The sequence below is a fragment of the Melospiza melodia genome, chromosome 1 (assembly GCF_035770615.1).
Source record: "Melospiza melodia melodia isolate bMelMel2 chromosome 1, bMelMel2.pri, whole genome shotgun sequence".
NCBI lineage: Eukaryota > Metazoa > Chordata > Aves > Passeriformes > Passerellidae > Melospiza > Melospiza melodia.
This window is the reverse complement of record NC_086194.1, coordinates 160,431,056-160,451,583: the sequence shown is the minus strand read 5'-3', so window position 1 is coordinate 160,451,583 and position 20,528 is coordinate 160,431,056. Positions and strand designations below refer to the sequence as shown.

At 38.5% G+C, this 20,528-nt stretch overlaps 1 protein-coding gene across 6 annotated transcripts in view; it reads right to left on the bottom strand.

Annotated features, from left to right (window-relative positions):
* The window catches only part of COL14A1 (collagen type XIV alpha 1 chain), a 114,216-nt gene that overhangs the window by 74,760 nt on the left and 18,928 nt on the right, over positions 1 to 20,528 (bottom strand). For all 6 annotated transcript variants that reach the window (XR_010030198.1, XR_010030199.1, XM_063173464.1 and 3 more), the window contains exons 6-10: positions 5,199 to 5,354; positions 4,396 to 4,515; positions 2,891 to 3,055; positions 2,334 to 2,495; positions 830 to 978 (exon numbers count right to left, since the gene is read on the bottom strand). Coding sequence is in view for 4 of the 6 variants with exons in the window: in XM_063173464.1 (XP_063029534.1) it covers positions 830 to 978; positions 2,334 to 2,495; positions 2,891 to 3,055; positions 4,396 to 4,515; positions 5,199 to 5,354 (752 nt within the window). In the remaining 2 variants the exon portion in view is untranslated. The remainder of the gene's footprint in view (positions 1 to 829; positions 979 to 2,333; positions 2,496 to 2,890; positions 3,056 to 4,395; positions 4,516 to 5,198; positions 5,355 to 20,528) is intronic.

Genomic DNA, 20,528 nt, shown 5'->3' with positions numbered 1-20,528 from the left:
TTCATGCTGCATTTATATACAGTAAAGTGTCTGAAAAAACAGCAACCATATACATAGTCAAAATGCTTATCTAATATGAATAGCCATTCAGAACAAAGGAAGAGCTTAGCTGAATAAAGTGTATGGGATACAGTTTAAGGATGCATACATGGCACTTTTTGATATAATATCATCATAAATATTCCCTTAGTACACACACAAAGAGTACTTCAAACTTCCATCAATATATATCCCTCCTAAGCTAGTTTCTAGTGCAAAAAGAAACAAAATATAACCTTAGTTAAATCCTTTTGCTCTTCTACATTTCCATTCAATTTGATAAGTTGTCAGCCGGAGTCAAAAGCTTGTTCCACTGCATTTTTTCCATCTCCAAAATGTTGAAGTCCCATTCAAACAAACAATTCCCTCCAAATCTTCAATGACCAATTGTAGATGTCCCAAATGTAGATGTCCCAAAAGATATTTTATGAATATCTTTTTCTTAGAACTTACCATCACCTCCTACCTCTTCTGCTCTTGTAAAAAGAGTGGTGCAGGGGGTGTCAGTAGAATTGCTTCAAGTAACCATATATGGTAAGGAAAAATGCAGGCACCTCACCCCACCCCCTGAAAGTAATTATTATTATAGCATTTAATTTACTTTTAATTGTATGACAGACATGTAGCCTGGTGGCTACCTAACCTTTGTCACCATCCAGTGTGACCAACCTCCTTTCTGGAGCCCTCATGGGGAAATTCAGAATGCATTTAAAAGAGAACCACAGATTTCCTGTCTCGTTAGTTGCCCCTCCTGCATTAAAACCTCCTGGGCATCTTCTGCTCCTATTACCTCTTCTGGCTGTCCTCCTCGAGTGGGGTAGTACACCACCCTGTACTTTTCCACTTTGCCTGGTGCATGGGCCCAGCTGACCCGGAAGCCTCTTGCTGTGACCTCCGATGTGACCAAATCCGAGGGAGTCCCAAGAGAAGCAATTGTTCCTAGGTTGGGGACAACATAAATTTTATACCCTTCTGCACAATAATTGCTTGGTTTGTTATATTTTCTAAAGCTCTAAATATTGTCCCCCATCAGAAAATCAAATAATTGGCTATTGCTCACTTATTTAAGTTATTTTCAATAGAAACAAAGAAGTAATAATGAGTACTGGACAAGGAGTTTCTCTGGGACAAAACCTCCCTGGCCTTTTATAAATCTTTATATGAAAAAGACAAAAATAAAACACTAAGCCTTCCTGACCTTCTTCCCATCACTATTTCCAGACCATTCTGCTGAGGTTTTTTCCAGGTTGCTTTCCCCCCAGTCATGAAAAACACACAAGTACATATACAGCTGTGATCTCCTGTGCTCCTCAGCAGGTTGGAAACTGATACTGCCTGTCAGCCTGCTGAAGAGACACAGTCAACAGTGATCTTCTCTGGCAATCATTCTTTTCCACAAAGATGTCTCATCTATCCATGGTTTTTCCATTTTTTCTGCTCAAGAGAGCCTTCTTTATTGATATATATTACATATATCTATATATTATATTGAATATATATATTATATTCAATGTGTATATATATATATATTATATTCCATATATCCATATATATTATGAGAAAGAGAGAGAGAAAGAAAATAACTCAGCATTTCTGTGCTATTAAGGAATCACAAACCAATAAATAGCAACAAAATCCACTGAAATCTTTCAGAAAGAAAGGGCTCAGGTAGAACTGTATTTCTGGCAAATTGCAACACTTTTTCATAGGCATTTCTTTTCTTCAGAAAAGCCAAAATAGTTGTAGTCAGAGGAGGCTTTTTAAGATAAGAAAAATTTTCTTTGCTGTTATCGTTTCTTATGAACCAAAATATATTTTTTGTGTATTAAATCAGAAAGAGGAAAATCCATCAAGAGAAGGGACAAAGTAATCTAAATAGTTGAAACTCCTGAGTACTTATGAGACAGTAAAAACATTAAGTTAGGAGATGGAAAGCACAGCATGAACATAACAATTCCATGTGCAGCTGTTAAACTAATTCATCCCCAAAACTCTGTATTACAGAAAGATTTCCTTACCTGCCACTTGGAAATACTTACAGCAGAATGAATGCACTTTTTTTTTTTTTTTGTACTACCAAATACCATAATATTTACCTCTACTAAAAACAGAGAGCAAAAGATCAAAGTTATCTAAGCAAGAATAAAACATAGCTAGGAAGATAACTTCCCTGACAGCGGAAGCAAAAGAATATATAGCGTGAGTCTAGTGCCAAAAGCCAGCTTAGGACTGCAGGTATTTGATTTGCAGCTCTAAGTTCATCATAAGTTACAATAAATTTTGTTTCTCTTTACCTTTGATTTCCTTTTCCTGCTCCTCTACTCGTGAGCACACTGTTCTGGTAAGACCTTCCACAATGGTATGCATGAAGTTAAAGTCAGCCACGTTGTAGACATGTGTGCTGTCAGGCTCAGAGGCAATCTCTTTGAGTTCATTGATATCTGCATTCTTTACACCTTTTATTGGAAAGGAGAATAACAAAAATATTTGCAATGAAAAAGAAAAAATCTTGTATACACAGGGTTTGATAAAAAACTAATGATATAAAACTCTGTTTTAATGACCAACTACAAATTGCTCTGTTTTGAAGATGTCAATGCAAGATGTTAATTTCTGCCACTGTAAGTGGCGTCTTTTCAGCTGTCTCATGAAAATGTAGTATCCATGTATACTGCTAAATTCCAGTTATAACAGCAATGTTATAAGCAATTCTTATAAAAGATACAAATTAATGATGACATGATTAATGATGAATAAGGCAGAAAAGAACACTTCCTTAGTACAGCCAGCAACAGATACAAATACACCTGAGGACAATGGGACATGTACATGGATATGGCAGAATACTCACCAATAGCAAACAGCTCAATGCCAGCATCTCGTAGGTTTTTAGCAGGAGGGATTACATCATCTTGGGACTTCCCATCAGTAATCAGTATCCCAATTTTAGATACCCCAGGTCTTGCACCTGCTTCAGGCTTAAAGCTGTTTTCCAAAATGTAAGTTAAGGCGAGACCTAAAAAAGAAAACATTTTAAAAGACTTTTACAGATGAAACATCTATTAGCTTTGCCAATATCACAGTGTTTGTTTTTCTACTCAATGTAAAAATTCTGATGAAGAATAAGCATAAAAGAAGAATTTATTTACTGAAAAATTAAATTCCAACAGCAGCCTAAACCACAGAGAAGATGAAATTTATTTTTAGCAGCCTTTTGATCAATCAATGTATTTTAAACTGGCTATGAAAACCTAAATTGATATTTCTGTAAATACATAATCTTTTCTTTCTTACTCTACCAAGTTCTACCAAGTTAGAACAGGAAGTTTCCTCTCCCTATATTGCTTATATGAAAGCACATGCTCTGGATAGTTTAGTAAATCCTCATGCTACATATAATCTTACTTTTGTTTGTTTTTTTATTTTTTTCCAACTTACAAGTTGAAAAAAAAGCTTTGTTTACTCTAAGGGAAATCTGATTTTAATAAATGTTAATTATTTGAAAGGAAAGAAGAACAACAGCTTCAGGACAAACTTACACATCACCATGAGATCTTATCTGAAAACTCTTTTAAATCTGTACAGCTAATGTTTCTAACTCATTTTCATCTAGTGTCCATATAAAATAATCATGATAATTTACTACTTCCTACCACCCTGTAATCTCACTCCTAGAATCATACTAGAGTTTTCTGTCCTTTGTCCCACTGCAATCACTCCTTCTACCAAAATAAAGACTGTTGCTTATTGTTTCTTCTACTCCTTACCCTTCAGGGAAAAAAAAAAAAGCAACAATTTACTTAAAGCCATGTCTGGGTCTTTGGGTATAACATTCCAACATTACTAACTGCTGCTTTGATGACACTGGAATTGTATTCAGAGACTGTACTTTTCCCAGATTGTCAGGCATCTCCCCTTTATCCATCACTAAGTGTCTCTGAGGCTTCAGTGCTTTAACTACTAAAAGGTCAATGGAAACCTAAAAGCCCAGGGTGGTCATTTGTAAAGTTAGTGTTACCAGTTGTCAAATATTGAAACAACATTCTTTCCTTCTCCAGAATAAAGCTCTGTGCATGAACATTATAAATGGATTTTGCATTTTCTTCCCAGCAGGTCAAAGATTTTACTTCCAGCACAGAGAGTTAGATACCTTTGTGTTATGAGACCCTGTCCTGATTCCCAGTGAAGCCAATGGACAAGCGCTTCAGAAAAGGCTTAACTGACACAGGATAAAGTCCTTGGCAAGCTGCAAAACCCCTGTCCCTTCTACCCTTCATAACAAGCACTGGCACTTGTTGGGCTGTGCAGCAGAATGTGTTTTTTAATAAAAGGCAAAAGGCAGAGCATCCCCAGTACCTGTCAGCGTATTCCCTCCCTTGTAGGGCAGGTTACGGACTGCATCCAGAACAGCCTCCTTCGTGCCGTAGGCGTTCAGGTGCCACTCAATGCGGGGATCCCCGCTGTACTGTGCGAGGCCTAAAGAGCCACAAAGGAAGGCAATCCGTCAGAAGACAAATCAGGTTTTTTCAAGTATATAGACTTTATGTACTTGGTTTCCAGTACCTTACCAATTAGCTTACTGCAAGGAGCTTTGCTACCATACTAGAAAAACTGCATTGGTTGACAACAAAAAGTAGCATGAAATTGTTCAAGGTGACAACTCCACAATTCACTTTCAAGGCCTTTTACTCAAGCGCTAATTAAATGAAAAGCAAAGAAATACAAAACTTTTTCAGTTACTAACACTGCAAAAATTCTTTAGAAGAACAATTTTACTTAATGTACTTTTGAATGGTAGCAGATCAGAAATATAACATTTCAGCCAGTTTAAAGCACAGAAAAAGCCATCCATTGGCACATTCTGCCTGAAAAAATTAAACTGCAAGTGTTTGAGACTAATGCTGATTGAAGTCAGTAAGACTGTTTCCACTGTTTTCATTTTTCACTAACATTGCATTAGAGTTAAGTGGAGGATCACAGTAAACAGTGAAGAATTAATACTACAAACATTCCAGCAGCATTACTCTGATGATAGAAGTGCTAGTGCTAGATGAGGATGAATCTTGCAAAAAAGAGTAGCATTACGCTGTTAACTATCCTGAAATGATAACATTTTTACACTGCTGGAGAAATATTATGAAAAAAGTGTGGCACCTTACCTACTCTTGTTTTCTCAGATCCCACATTGAAAGCAGAAACCAGGTTTTCCAGGAACAGTCGAACAAGCCTGAAATTGAATCTGCCAATACTCCAAGAACCATCTACTAGTATCACAATATCTGCAATTGCTGGAGTTTTACAGGTAAACAGGCTTCCTGTAAATCATTAAAATTAAATCAATATTATTAATTAAACAATAAAATTGTAATCCAATAAATATATGCCTTCCTCCTCCCACTAAGCTTGGTAATTAAAGCTTTCTTCCATAGAAAAAAGCAAAATGACTAAACGTGCCTGTTCTAACTTCAGTTATAGAATAGTCTGGCCATTATCCACTTCAGTTCTTTTATTAAAATGTTCAAAATTACTTTTGGGAGCCCTATGAAAAGAAATCCTCCTTCTAGAAATACTTTAGAAAGAAAATACTAACTGCCACATAGCACAACCAAACCAAGAGTTGGTTTTCACTCCCAAAGCACGTACACAATTTCAGTCCCCATACACAGTGAATGACACATAGCCTTAGGCACAGACAGTGCAGAGAGAGCTACCTAGAGATGCAGACATATAAAACAATTATCAAGGCCCTTTCCACAGGCAATAGAGAAAACCAGGTGTTTCTATAGAACTCAAAAGCCCTATAGAAAACCACTAGGCACCACTGTAGACTTGTAAATCCAGAAGTGAATCTCACTCCTGCTCCTGGGAGTTGAGCAGAACTGAAGGCCAATTGAATATGCTGTATTAAACCTAAGTAGGAGGCACTTAATACAGCAGAGGTAAAATGCAAAGACCTCAGATTCAAATTCACAGTCTCTATGAGAACAGGCATGAGAATGAAGCTTTAGTCTTACAGATATACAGAAAAATACAAGAGAGTTAAAAAATTTTTAACAAAAAACCAAAAAACCAAAATAAACTACAGAAAAGATCTGATCACAATTAGCAGAAGTACACATTAATGGTCTCTAAGGCTTAACTAACCAGTGGGAAAATCAAAGAAAGAGAAGTAGAGATTAGACACAAATTGCACTATGAGCCAACTGAGAACATAAACTGAAGTGCCACATTCAGTTTGAGAAAACGCCAGGAAGAGAAGAAAGGGAATGGAAAAGGTTTTCAGAACCTCAGACAGAATTGCCATATTCTACAGAAGTGGACCTGTGACTGTAAAATTAAGGTAGCTGAAACAGTGGACTCGTAGGGAGGGAAACAAAGGAATGGTGCTACACAGGTATAAGAAATTAGAGCTTATGTTTGAAATACAAAAATACAAACTCCACACCGGATTTGCTATGGAATAAAAGGGGAAGTAGGAAAGACAAACTAAAGCAGGTTTAGTAGAATAGATATGATGCATCACAAACCATTTAGGGATGAAAATCATGACCCTCAATACAGTAAAAAACAAACATAGATTAGTGAAGTAAGCTGCAGCCCAGCTTTTATCATTTTTGTCAGGATCCACTGTATAAGTTAGTTCACAAAGAATACTAACAGTTCAACATGGTGCTAACAGGAATCAGCAAGTACACTGCCAGAAATAAACTGATTTGAGCAGAGATGTTCAGCAAATAAAAGAAGTAAGTCAGTGAGAAATTATCTAAAAGATGTTTGCATTAGCTCCCAAGAAATTCTCCTGATACACAGAGAAAATAAAACATATGGTTAGCAACTTTAAACTTTCACAACAAATTATTAATGACAATCTTTTCATTAAATACATAACCATAGTCTCCCAGGCAAAACCAATCTGATGTGCAGAGGGAGTTCCATTGGTAATAATTAAGGGTTAGATTCATACTGTAGTGTAAATCCACTGAGCATTAAACCCGATCCATAAAGTTACAGTTAATGTCTTAAACGTGCACTACAAATATTTTTAGAAGAACAGGGAACATTTCCTACGTGCAGCTAGCAGTGCAAAGTAAGTTCTAAACACATGACAAAAATTCCACTTACAATGATGCCAAAGCAAATATTTTATTTTAGCTTTTACTGTACAAGACAACACTATTTGAATTGGCAACACATTTTAATGTATTGACACTGGGGGACATTTAGTAAGCATCAGAAAAATGATCTTACATTGGAACACAATTCCAAAAGAGGTCCAAATCTTTATGTCACTGAAGTCAACAGAAAAACTTCCCTTGATTTCAGTGGGACTGGAATCTGTTTTGTGATTTAATAGGAATCTACTAGTCATGGCAAAATTCGTATTTCAAATATCTTTGGCAAATAAACTTCCTGTTCATCAGTCTGCAATGATTGCAGTATCTGTCTTCCATTAACAATTGTGCCATTCTCACACTGGCCATGACTAGCATTGCAAGCTTCAATAGAGCTACTGGCAAAGTAAAATGCTACTCAACACCAGTTAGAATGAAAGCACAGGGCTCCTGATTCACATCCAAACAGCTGTACAATAGCACAGATGTACCTTTCAGTACTATCCCAGAAGTTTAATCATATAGCCCAATGAGGATAACAGGATTTGTGTGGTTGTATTTTCCTTCTCTACTTCTAAAATCTTGTGCTGAGTATGAAACCCAGTTATTACCTTTGGTAATATTTCATATAATTTCATATCAACAAGTTTTGCCTATAAGGCTTCTTTAATCCTGTAGTGATGGCTTTGTAGTGAAAGATTTTATCAGTTTTAGTAAATCCATGCAGTGAAGCAAAATTCAAAGAATAAAGAAAACAATAACGACATTCCTTTCCATGTTTTATTTCCACATCATCAGATCAATGCAAATAGTATAATCCAATTATTTTTTGTTAAAGAAACTTGTGAGGTTTGATCCAAGACTGCAAGGTCACAGTGTGAATATTTGTTTCATTCTTCGTAGGTAGGAGATACTTGTTGCATCTTTTCTGCATTAAATATTTAGGTTTTGTTACTTCTGTACACCCACTATTTTGCTTATGTTTTCTCCTTGTTGTACTTAATAGAACTGTAGAAAGTTCCCTAAAAGGGAATAAACAACAGTGAGACATTAAACAGAATAATGCGGTGATAGAATCTTTAAAACCTGATAGGAACACAAACACCATGACATCCTAGTTAATGAATTTAGTCTAAAAGACACAGTGTGTAGCAAATAATTTCTGCACCCCACTGTGCTTAGCCAGTTTCCATTGCCAGTTCTTGCAAATGTCTTTTTCAATAATCTTTCCATACAGTCATACATGGTCATGAATTCCTGTAGGGTTTGAGGGTGATTTTGAACATTTCAAGAATCTACACAATTTTAATTGGCAATTTTCCCAACAACATTTCTTAAAGGAGGATGACAGCATATCATTCAACAGAATAAAGCTCTCAACACTCAGTGTTTTAGTCTACTACAAGGTTCAGCAGTGTGATCAGGTTCAATAGTGTGCTTATTTCCCTTTTATTCAGTCATCAAGAAAAGAGTAGAGAGAAGGCCCCACTTCCCTCTGAAGCATACAATACTCACCACTTTCAAAAGTAGGACAGTATGGAAGAGACCAGTTACCAAATTTTATATCATTTTTCCTAATGTCATATAGAAACCATAATTCTGATTCAAGTGCTGCATTCCACAACAAACAATAAGAGAGCCTGTGATCTTTAGGTAAGCAAAAATAGCAAAATTGCACAAATTGTAAAGTCAGAATAACAACCTGTATATTTTGCACCAGCAACTGTCTTCAGTTGCTTCACTTACAATTGGAGGAGAATTTTTATGGGGGAGAAAGTAAAATATTAATGCACCATCTTCCTAGCACTACTTGGCAGAAGGAACTTGCCACTCTGCCAGAAAGCTGAGGAGGAAGGGACTCTGCCTGCTCATTTCTGCTTTTCACAGAAGAAGGCACAGGCTCAAAATTTCACCTTCAAAGGCACCAACATAGAGCAAAGGGCTACCAACAGTGTTTTAGGGTGAATTATTTGCCCAAAACCTGCTTCAGTACCACCAAAAATCAAATCACCAGGAAGAATTTTGGTTCCTTGGTTTCAGGGAAATTTTTCAAAGAGCCAGCACTGAAAGAGCTTTGCATCTGCCAGATGACGTTTTCTGAATTTGATTCCTTAAGCCCCTAGACACTGAAGGTGATTTGCTGGCACTTCCAATATGCAAGTGTTACACCGCTCAAAACCATGCCAAAACTGTCTGAGAGTGAAGCCAGTGATGGCAATGCTGAAAGAAAGATCCAGACAGAATTTTCTGGGATAGAGGGAGTGTTATTGGAGCCTGCAAAACAGGACCCTTGAGCCACCCCACTGAAGGGAATGGAGTGTAGAGAGAGGCCTGAGAGGAGCTCTGACAGTGTGGGGGCTGCACAGAGCACAGCAGGCTTGACAAGCTCCTGGAAACACTGACCACCTCTCCAGGGCTGCGTCCCCTACCTGCGGCCATTCTTCCACACACGTGCTGTGAGCAAGTGAGCAATGGTAAAGACAGGATCTCAACCAAAAACACCTGCAAGCCTTACTCACAGAGAAATACAAAACTATAATTTTTAATTTTGACTCCTGTAGTTAATACTCTTTGAAAGTTCCTTGACAGGCAAAGGGAGAAGCTGCAAATACAGGCACTGTCACATGGGAGGACTCAAGGCTTTAGACAAACCTGTTCAATTTGCATGCAGTTATGATATGTTTTACAGAAACACATTTGATATTTTGCCTCCCCTTGGTATGAAACTCTGTTCTCATTTTCAAGAGCCAAAACACACACTTCTCCTGCTAGAAGTTAAGACTATAATTCTTTCTGAGTCTGCAATATGTCGTTTCCTTTCTTACTCTCTGTCACAGTGGAAAGTCAAATAATATATATGGAAGGAGAGGAAGAAAGTTCAAGTAGAGGTGAATAATAATAATACAGTATGACCAGAAGACTCGTTCATGGGATAACAAAGCACAAAAGGCAAGAAGATTGATGCCAGCAATGAGTGAAAAATACCTTGTGAATAAAGCATGAATGACAGAGAACAGCCAGTCCTCCACAGCAACTGACAGCACCACGCTGAGCAGAAGCACCACTGAGGACAAGGACAGTGTAAATCTACATTAGCAAAATGTCACATCTTTTATTAAAAAGGGTTAAAAAAATTAAGGGACATGAGGCAGTGTCCAGCTCCAAAATTCAGCAACTCACTAGTCCACACTTCTGACATTGATGTTATTGTTCTGTACTGGTGATATCATCCTTGCACTTGGACCTCAGTTTAACACATCCCATATGTCAGGCCTATGGACCAGACAAATGCATATAACATAACTGCTGCTCTTTAAACTAGATCCAACCACAGCTTGAATTTGAAGAACCCAAATGTTGGAACATTAGGTTTAATAAGCAGCCCCACAAGGTTAGAAGTTTGTCCCTGGTCCCTAGGAAAAAAAGACAAAGCAGCCAGCCCTTTTCCATGTGCCTTATTCCTCTCCAGGAAACTAATAGAGCCCAACTGCAAGCCTACAAATTAGTTATTTGGTGGAGTTGGAATATTAAGATTTACAGAATGTGTTGTGTCTACTCACATCACATTTGACTGTGAATACTGTAGTTTAAAAGTTTTCTGCTTCCAAAACACAGCATTTGCTAAATACTATTTATAGCATACTTTCTGAATTTAAGGCCACAAAACTAATCAAAGCACTAGTTGATAACAATGAATTACCTATATATACTGGTGATAATTCTTAAGTATGAGAAAAGGAAGCATAGAGCCATTTTCTGTGCACTTTTTCATACACACTCAATGACAGTTGTACTTCTACAGTAAGTAGTCACTAGTTTATAAAAACTTCTAGAACTTTCTTTCTAAATCTGAACATTTTATTTTGAGGGACAAAAAAGTAACTGTGAAAGAAAGTGCTGATGTCTCCTTGCAGGCCATTGTTGATTGATAGCACTGAAGAACACAATGTCTGCAGCAGCTTACCAAACAGCAATACTAAACACTCCTGATCTGTGTAACTAGACAGAAAAATATGGCTTTAAATCCCCCTAAATTTAGAGTTTAAAACATTTGTTATAATTTCTCTTCCAACAGACAGCATGTCGACACAGAACAAAGCAGCCTGCTGAAGTCTTTCCTGAACCTGAAGCCCAGCCTGGCAATACACTCTGTCCATTTAGCCACAACTTACACTGTGGATGATCAGTAATCCTCCTGTAAAGTACATGAAACCTAAGAAACTCTTCTGCAGATTATAGTGATAACTCTCTGCTTCTCTTTCCTCTCAGTTCTGCATCTGAGTGCATGAATGTTTTAAATGAAACAGCTGTCTCAAGGTCTAAATTACTTTTCAAGACAGAAAACAGTATATTTTATTAATATGGTCATACTTATCTACCATTCCTATATAACAAATATGCCAGGATTTAAAAGGCTTATTTCTCCTATTTCTTTAGTAAGGTATGAAATCTCTGACAGTTTTCTTTGGCTGTCTAGAAGACAGTTAATCAGGGCACTTCAGACAAAAGTGGTACTCAGAAATCCTCAACATTAATTAAGGTGTATGTCCAAATCCCTCTAAACCATGATAGAGAACTGGCCTGTGCCTGAGCTCATAACACAACAGGTAAAGTAACAGAGAAGAGCCTGCTGAGAGAACAGTCTGCATACTTATGAAAGTAGTTAACACAGAAATAATGAAAAACTAGTTGAAACAAACTGCAACAGCACAGTTAAACTACAGCTCAGCATTACAGATCTAAGTACATATGGTATTATGGGCAGTGTATCTAGAAACAAAAAGGAGAGTGCAGTACAAATGCAGTGCAAAAGGCTTCCAAATTCAAGGCCCTATATTAACTTCATGCAGTTCTTGAAATAATATTCTCATGATGTAACCAGTATATATGCTTGTATAAATACAAATATGCAGTGATCTTTAGAAGCATCAATAATTTAGGATGTCACGTGTCAACCTAGAAAGCCTCAGGATGAAATTTGTGCGCTCTTGAATGTAGCAATTCTTCCATTCTCTAACTAGCAGAGATGCCTGAGTAAATACCTAACTGTGAGAAACCTCAACTCCCAGAACCACAGGGTACTGGAGGTGGGAAGGGACCTCTTGAGTTTGGTCAAACTGCCCTAATCAAAGCAGGGGCAACAGCAGCAGATTGCTCTGGGCCACGTCCAGTCAGGTTAAAGAGTCTCCAAGGCTCCACAACCTGAGTAACCTGCTCCAGTGTTTTATCATCCTCATAGCAAAATAATTTTCTTTGATTAAATGTAATTTACAGTAACTTTAGTTTGTGTCTACTGCCTCTTGTCCTTTGCCTGGACACCACTGAGAAGAATCCCTGCCTTCTTTACTTATTCCAGAGTGTATTTTTACACAGTGGAAAGATATCTCTCAAACTTGCTGTCCTCCAAGCTGAACACTCCAACTGTCTCAACCTCTCCATTTATGAAAGATGCTCCAAACCTTCAACCATCTCCATGACCTTTCAATGGACTCTTTTCAGTAAGTCCATATCTTTCTTCTACTAGGGAGCCAGCCCAGCAACAGACACAGAATTCCCCATGTGCCTTCACCAAGGCTGGGCTGATGGAAAAAATCACCTCCATCAATCTGCTAACAGCTTCCTTCCAGTGCAGCCCAGGAAGCTCCTTTATGACCTGTGTCTGTGTTTGTCTCCCTTGTGCCATGTGTCTGTGCTGGCTCAGGGTCTCCTGACTCCCAGGGCTTTTCCTGCCATGCTCCACACCAGCCAGTTGGCCACCAGCCCTGCTGGTGCCTGGGGTTATTCCTGCCTGGGGTAAGACTCTGCTTCCCCTTGCTGATCTGGCACTGTTTGACACCATTGCCTGCCTATGCACTGAGCAAAATTTGGATGTTGAGTTTGAAAGGTCTTGAGAGTACAGAGAAGAGATGAGATATGAGAGGTATTTCACAGGCCACAGGAGCACAATCTCTGTGCTCAAAATTTACAGTTTTCCCTTCCTTTACCATACTAGAAAGATCAATGCAAGAGACCAGAAATTTTAGCCCACATTTCTAACCACAAGCAAATCAAATCCAAGCAAAGCCTCTGCTGACATGAATTTCATTTCTGAAATAGCTGTCTGCACCACTATGCAGCCCTAATTCTGCTAACTTTCCTGCATAAATGGAAATTAAATATACTCAGGCACCAAGCTGGTGCTGGTGTTCCACAGAAGGTCCTTTGAGTATTCCAGAAGGGCAGAGTACAAGAATACCACAGCTCTGGAGAATAATGAGCCAAAGACACACACACCAAACTCAGCAGTCAGAGAAGGAAACAGGACTCCCTCATTACATGCAGAGTAAGAGTAGTATTATCAGCACAGCCAACCACACAGGTGAGAACACCTCTGAGGGAGAAAATGTGTCCCCACAGCCAGGTAAGTTCCATTTTAGCTACAACCTGGCACCTTTTAACCAAGGGACATAACTCAGCTGGAACACCAAGGCTTACTCAGCACAGGGCACCAGGAAAAGGGCGCTGACCATGAGACAGCCCAGAACCAGAGTCCTGCACCAACAGACCCAGAAGGGACATGAAGATCTCAGACCATGCAGTGAGGGTGGAAATGACCCCGAAATCATCTCTCCTCAGTACAAGCTCATGCTTGCTGTTTAACAACAGATGAATGAGATAGACTGTGAAACAAGACTCTCCTCAAATGAGAAACAGTAAAGAGCAGCCTTGAAAGAGAACTTGTATGGCAGACAACTTAAAACCCAAAAATTGGGTGTCTTATAGTTGTATTCAAGACAAGGCCATCTCACAGACTCTGAAAACAGATACCAAAACTTTAACCTTTCTCTCCCATTTTACTGAGCATAGCATAAAGCAAAGAAGATTCTTCAGGGTGTGCAAATCCATGATGAGTTTGCTGATGAATGCATCAATCCTTTATGAGTACACATTCCTGCAAGAGGTTCCTGGTCTTGCACTTCAGTCTTTAATAATATATCTGTCTGCTACCACCTCCAGAAAGCTTTTTTTGGTTCTTCCAAGATTGCCACACAAGTTTTAAAAAGCGGCCCAGAGTTTCAACTTGTTACTATGTGTCTTCCCTGTTATATCAAAGACAAGCATCACTCATGACATACCAAGACGTTTACCTAGAATATACACAGTCCTGAGCAAGTCTACAGACTTCAGACTGTGTGAATCCATGCTGCCAGAGGATGAAGAACTGTTAAGGAATGCCTCAGCTGGGTAGTAATTAAAGTGTTTCAATTATGAAACATGTCAACATGGACCCTGAATCTGACTTATGGGAACATCTCTTGCTGCCAGCAGAATCCAGCCATGCCAGTTGATTGGATGGATACTCAAGAGCTAATGACTTGAAGAGATGAAAATCAGTCTGAAGATAATGAAAGACCATTCATTCAGCTGAGCTTCTATTAATCCATCATTCAAGAATGTGAATAGCAGCCTCCCACTTCAACTACGAATAAATTGCACAAAAAAAGGTCAATGCCTGAGGGGAAAGCTACCAAGGGAAAAAAAGAGGCCAGACAAGTTTTCAGTTGGTAATAGTTCCAATTTATGAAGCATTATACATATTTACTGTGCAGAGATATGACAAGAAACACAACTCAAGGGTTATGGATATGAGGATAAGCATCTTTTAACTCAGGTTGTCAATCTGAGTGGTCCTAATATCAAGAGCTGGATCACTTTATTAATAAAATGAAACTTTCATTGAGGTTCAAGATAGGCTAAGTCACTTTGTCTACTCAGAGAGTAGAAAGAGAGCTAGAAAATTGTTCTTTTTCCAAACTGCAGATTCTCTAGATATTGGTACTGTCAACACAGCGTCTACACTTCAATAAAGTGGATGCATTCAAGGAGAGTTCCTAGGGAGGGACATTTTGGATGACAGAAAGTGAATCTCTCCAATCTCCAGCTTCTATTTGAGCAGGAATATTTATGAGAGGTAGTACCTAACCTTAATCAGAATTAATACACTGACAGGAAGAAATGCATTCCCTCCTACAGAAAAGCAGAGTAAGGAGTTAAGCAAGTGGAATTCCTGGGAAAGAATGAGGACTGGTCATCCTTCCTAATGCCAAGCTTTCTATTTCCAGAATAAAGCAAGGGTTTATTCTGAAATAATGTCAGAATATCATCTGGAATATACAAATTGAAGAAGATATCCAGCAACCTCCAAATTAATACTCACTCTCAACCTAGGCCAATGCAAATAAATAAAATTTTACACCTATCCAGAACAGACAAGGCCATTACAAACACATAAGAGAGACTTCTTTAGGTAAAAATCAACCTCTTGCTCCCAATTTCTCTTTCTCTCTCTTCCTCTCTCTTCCCCGGGATTTCTTCTGTCAGGATCAAAGTGTACAACTCAAGATGAACTCTTTCCCAGTTCCAGGCTTCACAGTAATTTCCAGGTGTTCAGTTTCAAGCTAACTGTCTCTCAAAAGTATATTTTTAACTTATTCAGATTATGTGAACACACTTGCGTGTTATTTAATTTGGCCAGATGGCAGATGTAAATGCTGCAATCTCTAAATGTAGCTTGCTTTGTTTTCTCCAAAGCAACTACCAAATTATGGCAAAGGAAAAGCACTTAAGAATTCTGTCATGTCAGTGCTGATACTTCCCATCATGTTTTTCAGTCATGAGAGCCGGGAAGGAGTCTTCCAAATTACCCTAGCCAGATCCATAGAAGTACTGCCATTGCAGAACAAAATCCAAGTTGCAAGTAGTACTCAAAGGATGCAATAGCTATTTCCTCCAGAGAAATCCTCAGGATGAATTCCTGGAATAAGCATTGATCATCCACAGCACAATGAGCTAAACGTTCTGGACAGTAAAGACGAGTTTACCCAAGAGTTTCCTTGCGTCAGAGTCTTCCTGTAAGTCCTCCAGTGTTTAACAAGGAAATTCTAATATACAAAGCTCTGCAAGGCAGCTCACAGGTTTATAGTCTAGCTTGGAAGCCTAATGGATGCCTCTCATCAAATTCTACCTTCTGAAAAGTACAGAAACCAAGATGGCCTGGATGGAGCATCCAAAGTTCACATATCAGAGAGAGCAATGGTATATTCTGACAAGTCTACTTCATCTCCTTATTATAACAAACATTTTCATCACCCAAAGTTGAGGGAGAAAAGAAGGAGTTCCAGAGAAGAATGGAAAGCCATGACATTTGGCACAAATTAAAAAACAATCACTGCCAAAAAACCCCATGCTCTGATGACCTAACATGGATGGGGACAGGATTGCTGGGCAGGTTCTACATGGAGTCTAGTGCAGACATCTTTTAGCACATATCAGTATGGTGATCTAACCACCACTGAAACCACTGGCTGTAGGCATTTTAATGAGAGCCCTATTGGCGAAGTTCAGATGGTCAGGTGCTGCTTTCACTAGAGAAAGCTGAGAGAGGAGACATCACGCACTCTCTGTTTGGGCTAAGGTTGGGCAGAACAAAGCCAACTGAGTCCAAAGCCAAGGTGATTGAGTCAGAAACCAAAATCAGGTCTACAAAATTATGTCTGGGCTAAGCAACCTCAGAATGATCAGAGTAGCATGGTGAGGGGAGCACAATAATAAATGCTTGCCAAAGCTTTGTGGTGATACAAAATGTTCTAATGACGTTGAAGCATGGTCCAAGCATTACCCTGACTTCTCAAGGGAGGTGTAGGGATCTGAGACCATTCCCATTGAAGATGCATAGAAAATAGATTCATTTCTACGTTCATATTATTTTAGTTGATTAGTAAGTGCTAGAACAAGCAGGTATACATCACACACACAAGAGCTATTGACAATCAGGTCAAAGGATTGCACGTCACTGCACAGAACTGAAAGGTAAATTAAAAAAAATCCTGAAGTAACAGCCTACACAGAGCACAAGTCCTCAGGGGTGAGGCAGCTAATGACAGAAGAAGTGCGTCCTGTTTCATCCATGACAAAGTAATGCATCCCCACACTCCCTACAGACACTGCAAAGGTGAAATGTTAGCCTCAGCATTATTCATAGACATCTTTTAGGGAAATGTAAGCAGTAGCCTAGAATTTAGACAAATGCCATCAATAGTTCTGAAATTCATTATATTTTCTGATGCAGACTTTCATTTACAAATGTCAAAAACTGAAAACTATCATATGGAAGTACTCCACAATGTTTAAATAACCTATCTACAAAGTAGGCAATGTTCCCATTTTTGCAGCATCAAGAAACTGATGCTTAAGACTAATGGCCAGGGTTATCTCTACACTTTGGAATGGGGATAAGGTAGAAGATGTTGAGCTAGTTAGTTCTGAGCAGGGAATTGCATTCACCAGGGAGTGTGCTGTACTGAACAGGATTGCTGCACTGCTATTGGTTTTGGAGTGAAATAGGTTGCATCTAGGTCAAACAACCCTTCAACATTGTATTGCACTGCACTGGAACAGAAGAAAACAAAAGGTGTGCAGAAACTTCGTTTTTACCGCTTGCATAATTCCAGCATAGACCCAGAAACTAAACAATAAATACAGAGGTTTCATCCTGCTTGTATCTTCTGAGATCAGCAACACATTTGGATAACTTGATCTTACTTCATAACGTGGCTCAGACTGGTGGGTCACAGCTTAGGGGGCCATGAGACAGGGGATACAGGAACAAGTACCTGGGGACTGTGCAAGATCTAATAGGATATGTTTAGGAGAGGAACTAAAAACATTGAAAGGTAGTTTGGGGAAGAACACATATGGGAAAATAGAACAATGAAGGCATCAAGGGGACCAGTTCCATCTGCACAAATGGCTGATTAGTACTTGCTTGGCCAAGCCCTGTGCTTGATCACCCCAGACCTATTGGGACTACGTGCTCAGCCCTGATACTGGCTGGAGCTGGGGCGCTGGGCTAAAGGATTCAGTCATCCCCAAAGCAAGACAAAAAATAGTATTTAAAGTGGAAAAGCTAAGTACTTTCCAACAAACTTTGCTTTTACCCTCAGACTGCAAAAGCAGAAAAACCTGCAAGAGCCGAAAAAAGATAAAGATTGCTTAGGAAAAACATAATACACTGGGGGGAAATACCCACACAGCATAGTTATCATTTCTTTCTTTTGCTGCTCATAATCAAGACCCAAAGTGTCCTCCAGAAAGCTCAAGGAAACCCTGCTAGTAAATCAAATAATCATTTGTGTAAAGACATAGTTAATGAGTTCCATAGCCCATGAGTTCAGTAAGTTATAAAAAAAGTCATGACTAAAACCAACATTTGCAGTTACATTAGCCAGGATGAAGTGAGTAAAACTATGAAATGCTGCCAATGAAGCAGAAGTTCAGAAGGTATTCATTTCTGTGGCTTAGTCAAATACCTCACAGCACTCATTTCACACTGTCTAGTAATACTTACTGAAGCATCTGACATTAACTAAACAGACAAGTTAATAAATTAGATAATTAATGTCTTCTGAATAGTACCTTAATATACCTCTCTGTGGATTTTTCCTAACCTACTTAAATAGTGCCATTCAACAGCTATAAAACTGCAAATGTCAAAGCTCATTTGCATCAAATGTATAGGAATGTTGAAAGAAGAATGCAAATCAGTAAATTTTCTAAGCTTACCACACCTCTCATTTTTATCACTGTCAGAAGACTGATTCCACCTCACTCCAAGAGCTATTAAAACAGAAATCTCAGACAAGTATACCATGAGAAAGGTTATGCCTTCTGCATTGACTGACAGAATAAAAAACACATTATGAAAAAAATAATAATTCAGAAACATTTACATTGAAAGACTGTAGAAGTAATGTAAATAATATTATCACTTATAATGCATAACACATCAGGAAGTTCAAAAATATTATCAAAAACTAAGCCACCACAAAACAAAATAACTTTGGATTTGTCTACACAGTTTTTACAGGCAACTGAGCCCTGGCAGATCATATTCACCCAAAAGACACTGCAGGCATACTTATTACTACTTAGCAGGTAGATATCACATGACAGATGGCTTCAGGCTTTCCGGAACACTTTATGATACTAAACCCTGAAAGTACTAAAGCCTCAAAATGTAGTACAATAGAACTAAAAGCTCTTCTCCATGCATCACTGAGTAGTGAAGAAAAAAAGAAAAAAAGAGGAAAGTGGAAACAGCATGTGTCAGAGGTAGCTAAATGAGCAGCTATTCTTCATGGTATTTATAACTTGTATATGTGTATACCTGTGCAAATAATCACAATCATAATAATATCAGAAACAAGGTTAGATTCATTAAAGATCATTAATAATGTTAAATTCTTTCAAAGCAAACCTTTGTTTCTCTTGACAGGTAATTTTTATCTCTTCCTCAAATACTTTTTAATTTAAATTAATATGCAGTGCAGGACTATTGATCAAGGCACATGAAGTCACTAGCTGCTGTTTTTAACATTAGTTTAGATTATATTACTTACATACAAATAATGTAACCTGACATATGCACCTAATGCCAAGGCATGGCATTACACAGCTCATTTTACAGAGCTTCTGCTTTTCTATCTCTAAAGCCCACTATGATTTCTATGCTGTTTTTCACTCACTCACTACTTAAATTTTCCATTGCCACGTTGTCCATGTCTATTCATTGACAATAGATTAGTTATAAATTCCCTGTCCTAAATTTCCACCTGCTTGTCCTAGTCTTCCACAATGTGGAACTCATATCTAGCCTTTATTGTCAACCAATTTCTCCTAGAGCTTCCTCTGTTTTTCATTTGGGCAGGGAACTGGGTGGCATCACCCATTTTCTCAGAGCTTTCAGTTGGCTCCCCACCAGCCCAGAGAACTCAGCTAATGTTCCAGTTCCAGTTTTGCTCCTGGCATATGGTAAAGGTGACTCCCATCAGAAAGAGGCACTTCAGGGATTGAAAAAGCTGCAGTTCCCCCAGATATTTTAACTCAGCACCATATCACTGGATTTTCACAGAAAGCGGTGAAAAATCCACTCCTGCCCCTAGTGGGCTTACTGTGGGGTGAAACACAATTTTGATTCTGGAAGGCTGAACAAACCTCCGTATTCTGTGCTGGGCACTGAAGATCCCTGACCTCCCTAACCAGTCATACTTACTGTATGACTCTATTACATGCACTTTACAATGAGAAAGTAATTAACATTGTGATACACAAGTCACAGTCTTTTGTGGGAGTTTTCTTTCTCATTGTTTCAAAGTCTACAGACTGTGTAAGGCTTATCCTGCACCACCTGATTCAGAAGAGAAATCTGACCCATACATGCTCTATGCATCTAAATCATCTTGGTGTGAGATCTGCATAAGGGAAATTCCAAACAGGACAGGTTAAAGACTGTGTAAATTCTTTACTCTAGTAAAGCACTAATGGAGCACCTTTGGTATT